General features: G+C 45.9%; 1 protein-coding gene across 4 annotated transcripts; it reads left to right on the top strand.

Annotated features, from left to right (window-relative positions):
* Positions 1 to 1,771: 1,771 nt before the first annotated feature.
* On the top strand, positions 1,772 to 6,107 carry LOC109688395 (peroxisomal succinyl-coenzyme A thioesterase-like). 4 transcript variants are annotated; one of them, XM_074067585.1, is made up of 3 exons: positions 1,772 to 2,443; positions 2,817 to 2,891; positions 3,198 to 3,334. In XM_074067585.1, coding segments are annotated over exons 1-3 (534 nt in total). In that variant the 5' UTR covers positions 1,772 to 1,986; the 3' UTR covers positions 3,200 to 3,334. The 4 variants fall into 4 exon arrangements, with proteins under 4 accessions (XP_073923686.1, XP_073923685.1, XP_073923687.1 ...); XM_074067584.1 differs by having other exon boundaries at positions 2,817 to 2,981; positions 3,198 to 3,330; XM_074067583.1 differs by lacking the exon at positions 2,817 to 2,891 and adding an exon at positions 4,355 to 6,107 and having other exon boundaries at positions 1,794 to 2,443; positions 3,198 to 3,400.
* Positions 6,108 to 6,329: the final 222 nt, after the last annotated feature.

The following is a 6,329-nucleotide window of genomic DNA, read 5'->3' as shown; positions in this document are numbered from 1 at the left end:
GCCAGGCAGGAATTCTTACTGCTTGAGCCACTCTGCCAGTCCACATTTTCTCAGTCAGTTGCCTCAGGTATTTCATTGAAGTAACATGAACCTGACAAAGTTGGGAAAGGGGAAAATGCCTGGAACAGTGGCTTTTGGGGTGCTGATGTTATAGATATATTCTGTCTGAGCCTGGGGTCTTTGTCTCTTATAGATTACAGTGTAGGAGAATTTAATGATAAAAAGTACCAAAAAGTACAGCTCTCAGAGCTTAGAAGGGGTCCCAAGAGAGGGTGTCAAAGAAGTAGCATGGTCTGAGATTTTTAATCCATTTTCTCCAAGGCATTGCTCAATCTCTACGCTAATTAGGTACACAAAAAACAGCATTCTGGTTGGCTGTGCCTGCAGTGTTCTGATTGGTCATGTCCTAGACTTGGTCATGTCCTTATTCTGGTTCATCCTACTTTTTCTTCTTTCTCCCCTTTAAGGTCACAGGGAGGTCATAATGGAGGTTTCCAGGGGACCTCTGTCCTAGTTATACTGTCCTAGTCTACTTGCTCATTGGCAATGATTTTTTTCTGGATATGAATGCTGTGGATAGGCATGAATGAAAAGTTTGTGAAAATCCACTGAACTGTACACATGGGATTTGTGCCAACTGCAAGTAAATGGGCTGTCCTTTGAATGTGTCCTTCAAAGGTGGTTCATTGGAAACTTAATCACTAATGCCACAGTGTTGAAAGGCAGGACTTTACAGAGATTAAGTCATGTGGGCAGATTTGAATGGATTTGTTACTGGAAAGTTTAGCAAACCAGACAGAGAATTCAGGCAAGACATGAAAATGTAGTAAAAATAATAGTAAAGTTTATTTGGAAAGGAATTTAGTATAATAGGATAAAAGTGGGAAGAAACGGGGAAATGCATGTTCCCCATGCAGAAAATGGAAGTAGAGACTCAAAATGGTGGTCTTCATGTCTTAGCTTTATACTTCCCCAGTTGGAATACAGGAGGTCGTCTGGCAACCTCTAATCATTAAGATACTGGAACTGGGTGGCTAAAATGGGCATTAAAACAGGGAGATGTTGCCAAGGCCTACCCAGTAGGTGTGCTTTATAACTTGCTTTTGCTAGACCTGCCTTTCATTCTTTTTTGTTCTGCCATCCATTCAAAGGAGCTTTGCGGCTTGTTAACTTATAAAAGAGGAAGGCAGAAGCAGATAGTCCCTTTAAATCTTCCTGATTTTGTAACTTAACACCGAGCTTAACATCTAAATTGCTCTGGCTTTTTAGTTATTACTTTCTAGTTTAATGTCTGAGTCTGGTCCATTTAATACACACATACATATAAAAATAGTATATGTATATATATATATACTATTATAATATACTAACATAATAACATAATAAATATAATAAACTATCCTGCCTCACCCATTGCTTATGGATTAATGCCCTTATAGCAGAAGCTGGTCAGTTACCTCTGCAGTAGGTTTCTGCTAAAAAGATGAATTTGGCGCCCAGTCTGGTGGCTACGTCTGTAATCCTAGGTATTCAGGAGGTAGAGATCAGGAGGATGTAGGTTTGAAGCCAGCCAGGGGAAATAGTTCAGGAGATCCTATCTCAAAAATGCCCAATACAAAAAAAGGGCTGGTGGAGTGGCTCAAATGGCAGAGTGCCTGCCTAGCACGGGTGAGGTCCTGAGTTCAAACCCAAGTAACCGCCAAAAAAAAAAAAAAAGTGGGGGCTGCACTTTGGTTTGATCTCGTTCACTTCTGGTGTCCTCACTACAAGATCAGTGAGCAGCTTGGTGAGAGGCGGGGAACACTCTGGCCCGGCCGGGTCCTGCCCCACCGGGACCTTGAGCCGCCCCTGAGCCCTGTCACCTGACAACAGCCGGGTTCCGCTCGCCAGTCCCGGCCCGAGGTCAAATCCCAGGTGGAGACTCACGCAGGGCGCTGGCCACCACCTCGGAGGTGGAGCCTGGGGTTCACTGGCTCGGGGTCCGGCATGGCCGCCACGCTGACTGTGGAGCCCGCGGGCCGCTGCTGCTGGGACGAGCCCGTGCGCATCGCCGTGCGCGGCCTGGCCCCCGAGCAGCCCGTCACGCTGCGCGCGTCCCTGCGCGACGAGAAGGGCGCGCGCTTCCGGGCCCACGCGCGCTACCGCGCAGACGCCGCCGGCCACCTCGACCTGGCGCGCGCGCCCGCGCTGGGCGGCAGCTTCGCGGGGCTCGAGCCCATGGGGCTCCTCTGGGCCCTGGAGCCCGACAGGCCGTTCTGGCGCCTGGTCAAGCGGGACGTGCAGACGCCCTTCGTCGTGGAGCTGGAGGTGCTGGACGGCCACGAGCCCGACGGCGGGCGGCTGCTGGCCCGGGCGGAGCACGAGCGCCACTTCATGTCGCCAGGGGTGCGGCGGGTGCCGGTGCGCGCGGGCCGGGTGCGGGCCACGCTCTTCCTGCCGCCAGGTGAGGTGGTCTGCTTACCGTTGCTTACGCCAATGGTTCTACCGAATTGGAGGATGTTAGCATGTTAGGCCCCTACCGTGTCTTTTAGTTGAATTATCTAATTTAATCTTTGTTATATCCCAATGCGGTAAATTATTGCGAAGTAGAAAAAAGAGTTTTTCTGTGCTATTAATCACTACTCTGCAGATCTCCTCTGGCAGCAGTGGGAGTGGTTAGGAAAAATGATGGCAGTCAAGGAGGTGATTGTCATAGTTGTGGGCACAATGGGTCCCGCCTCCACTTCTGCATGTCCTTTCTACCTCTGATCACGCTTCACTGCCTTCCGCACCAAAGGCCAACTCTGGGTGTTTCTTTTTCTTTTTTCCCTCTACAGAGACATCTGAAATGTCAGTACACAAAACCTCAAGGGTCGATGCAACACTACATCCAGCTTCATTTTACGTTAATTGTATGTCTGCTCCTCCAGCAGAACATTGTGAATCAACACCGTCTAAAACTTGAAATTCCTCCTTCTAAAACTTGAAAACCTCAACAAAAGGTTTTGTTACTCTCCTTCACAACTAATGACTGTGAGAACTGTACAGTTAACTTATCACAGAATCATGTGATGGGCAGGCCAGCAAGGAGAAGTGACTCTGGGGTTGGGATTTTTCTCCCTCCAGGGCCTTTCTAAATAATTTAGAAAGGCTTGTAAAAGGAAAGCAAATTCTTCATGTTGGATAATGCCTTCCCCTCATGATATTCCTTTCTCTAGGACCAGGACCCTTCCCAGGGATCATTGACATCTATGGTGTTGGAGGGGGCCTGTTGGAATATCGAGCTAGCCTTTTGGCTGGCCATGGCTTTGCCACGATGGCTCTAGCCTATTATGACTTTGAAGATCTCCCCAAGGATTACAACACTGTAGAGCTGGACTACTTTGAAGAAGCCATGTGCTACCTGCTTCAACATCCCCAGGTTTTCCTCCCATCCTTTATTTAATCTGTCGCTCTAGGAATATCCTCCTAGAGGGTGTCACCTGTACCAGTTGCTGCTGTTCTTTTTTCACAGAGACTTCTTCTGGATACTTCCTTGGCTTTGGGCACTTATTATGTCACCTTTATCTAATGGGTTCATGCTGCAGAATTGTAGAATCTATGTGAAATCTCATTAGTAATACTGAAATTCCTCTTGTAATACAAATTGAGCTTCTTGTCTTTATCTTTGCACACTTATTTTTAATCTTTTAATTTTCTGCTATCAGCATATGTTCTCAAATTTTCATCAGAACCAGCCTACTCCTTTCAGAGACTAAGAACTACTGGAGTAGACTGAAGTCTTGCTGTGTTTTTATGAAGTTAATCATTTGCTAGTGTATTTGGAGGCAGCCTGATGAATAATACGTTGAATAGAATGTGGTTCCTCACCATTGAATACCAAACCACATAAACACTTGGATCAGGCCGTGAACTTGACAGGCTCCTGGCTCAGCACTGTCTTCTCTGAAACATCTATAACTAATTCCTAAGTTTGACAGTGAGTTTAAGATTTGTTTGTTGGGTTTAGCCAGATAATCAGTACTTGAGGATGAAGTTCCCTGTGAGCTGATGTAGACAATTCACAGGAGTACTGGACTTTTGAACTCACGGCTTTGTGCTAGGCACGTGCTTTTGTTTGCTAGGTAGGCATTTTACAGCTAGTGCCTTGCCTCCAGCTCTTTATTGGGTAATTTTTTGGGGAGAAGCCTTGCTCTTGCTAAGCAGGCGCTCTACCACTTGAGCCACTCTGCTCCTTTTTATGTTGAACTATTTGCCTGGACTGGCTTTGAACCCCATCCTCCTAATCTCTGCCTCCTGAGTAGCTCGGATTACAGATGAGAGCCACCTATTCCGTAAATTCTTGACTCAACTCTTCTCTCTTCTTTTCTTCCAGGTAAAGAGCCCAGACATCGGACTTCTGGGCATTTCTCTTGGAGCTGATATTTGTCTCTCAATGGCCTCATTCTTGAAGAATTTCTCAGCCACAGTTTCCATCAATGGCTCTGGGTTCAGTGGAAACAGAGACATACACTATAAGCAGACTAAGATCCCACAGTTGGGCCATGACCTGAGGAGAATCAAGGTCACTTTCTCAGGCATTCTGGACATTGTGGATATACGCAATGATATTGTAGGAGGGTGTAAGCACCCCAGTATGATTCCAGTAGAGAAGGCCCAGGGGCCCATCCTCTTCATTGTTGGTCAGGACGACCATAACTGGAGGAGTGAAGTGTATGCCCAAATAGCTTCTGAAAGGCTACAGGTGCATGGAAGGGAAAAACCCCAGATCATCTCTTACCCTGGAACTGGGCATTACATTGAACCTCCTTACTTCCCCATGTGCCCAGCCTCCCTGCACAGATTAGTAAACAAAGCTGTGGTCTGGGGTGGGGAGCTCAGGGCTCACTGTAAGGCCCAGATAGATGCATGGCAGCAAATTCTGTCCTTCTTTCACAAACACCTGGAGGGTACCCAGAAGAGTACTTCCCCCAAATTGTAATGCATTTGTTTGTGTTGACATATAAGATTCAAGGTGCTGGGCACCAGTGGCTCATGCCTGTAATCCTAGCTACTCAGGGCAGAGATCAGGGGGATCGGGGTTCTAAGCCAGCCCCAGGGAAATAGTTTGAGAGACCCTATCTCAAAAAGACCCACAAAGATGGGCTGGAGTGGCTCAAGGTGAAGGCCCTGAGTTCAAACCCCAGTACCTCAACAAAAAAAAAAAAGATTCAAGGTCATATTCTGGTGTTCAGTAACTTATGTGAATCACTTGTCCTCTGAAAACATTAAATTCATGTTTTTGACATTAATGGTATATTTTAGGTCACTTTATTGAATAAGTTTTATTTGTCAATATGGTATTTTACTAATGTAACACATACTTGTAGATTCAGACATACAACACAAGAAAGTAAAAACATGCTATTAAAATTTGTGTTTTTGTCTAAGTTTTTGTTTTAGTTAATGCTTTCATTTGTAGATGAGTTTTAAAGATGGGTGGCCAGGCATGATGGTGCATGTCTATAGTCCCAGCTATGCTGGAGGCCTAAGTAGGGGGATCATGGTCCAGGGCTGGGGTTGAGTAGCTAGGATTACAGGTGTGACCCACTGGTGCCCAGCTTCATGGTAGTTTTATAAAATAACATAGCTATAAATTCTGTGTCACTCCCTCACCAAGAGTGGGACCTAATACCCCCTTCTCTTCAAGACTGCATGGGATTGTGACTGTGTCAATCCATAGATTAGAACAGAAGTGATACTGTGTGATGTCAGAGACTAGGCCACAAAAGACCATGCAGATTGCACCTTGTTTTTTGGAACACCTGCTCTTGCAATCCTGGACTGCCATAGATCAAATTCGACTACCTTCAGGCTGTTGTGAGGAAGTCTACACCACAGGGAGAGACTAACTGTAGGCACTCCTGTGACTCTCCCAACTGAAGTGAGACCATGAGTCAGTCATCTTAACCCAGGTGTCAGTCAGACAATGTGATTGAAAAAAACCGTAGAGGATTCTCGCCCCAACTAGTTGACTCTTTCCAGCCAATGCTTCCAACTCCCTGGACCACAGAAGAGCTTTCTTTGTTAAGCCTTGTCCAAAGTATGGGATTATTAATAAAATAAATGAGTGTGCTTGTTTTAGGTGACTTATGTCTGGATTTGTCTCAGTTTTCTATTGTGTTAACAAACCACCCCAAATCATAGTAGAATAAAACAATATCCATTTGTTTTTCTTAAGACTATGCAAGTTGTATAGGACTCTAGGAATGGATCACTTCTGTTCCAAGTGGTACTGGCTCGGACAGTTTGGCAGTTGGAGGATCTACTTTCATGGCAGGAAGGTTGATGCTGGCTATGGATTAGGAGGA

The sequence above is a fragment of the Castor canadensis genome, chromosome 3 (genome assembly GCF_047511655.1).
Source record: "Castor canadensis chromosome 3, mCasCan1.hap1v2, whole genome shotgun sequence".
In the NCBI taxonomy this organism is placed as follows: Eukaryota; Metazoa; Chordata; class Mammalia; order Rodentia; family Castoridae; genus Castor; species Castor canadensis.
Note: the sequence above shows the minus strand (reverse complement) of the source record. Positions and strands in the feature narration are given on the sequence as shown.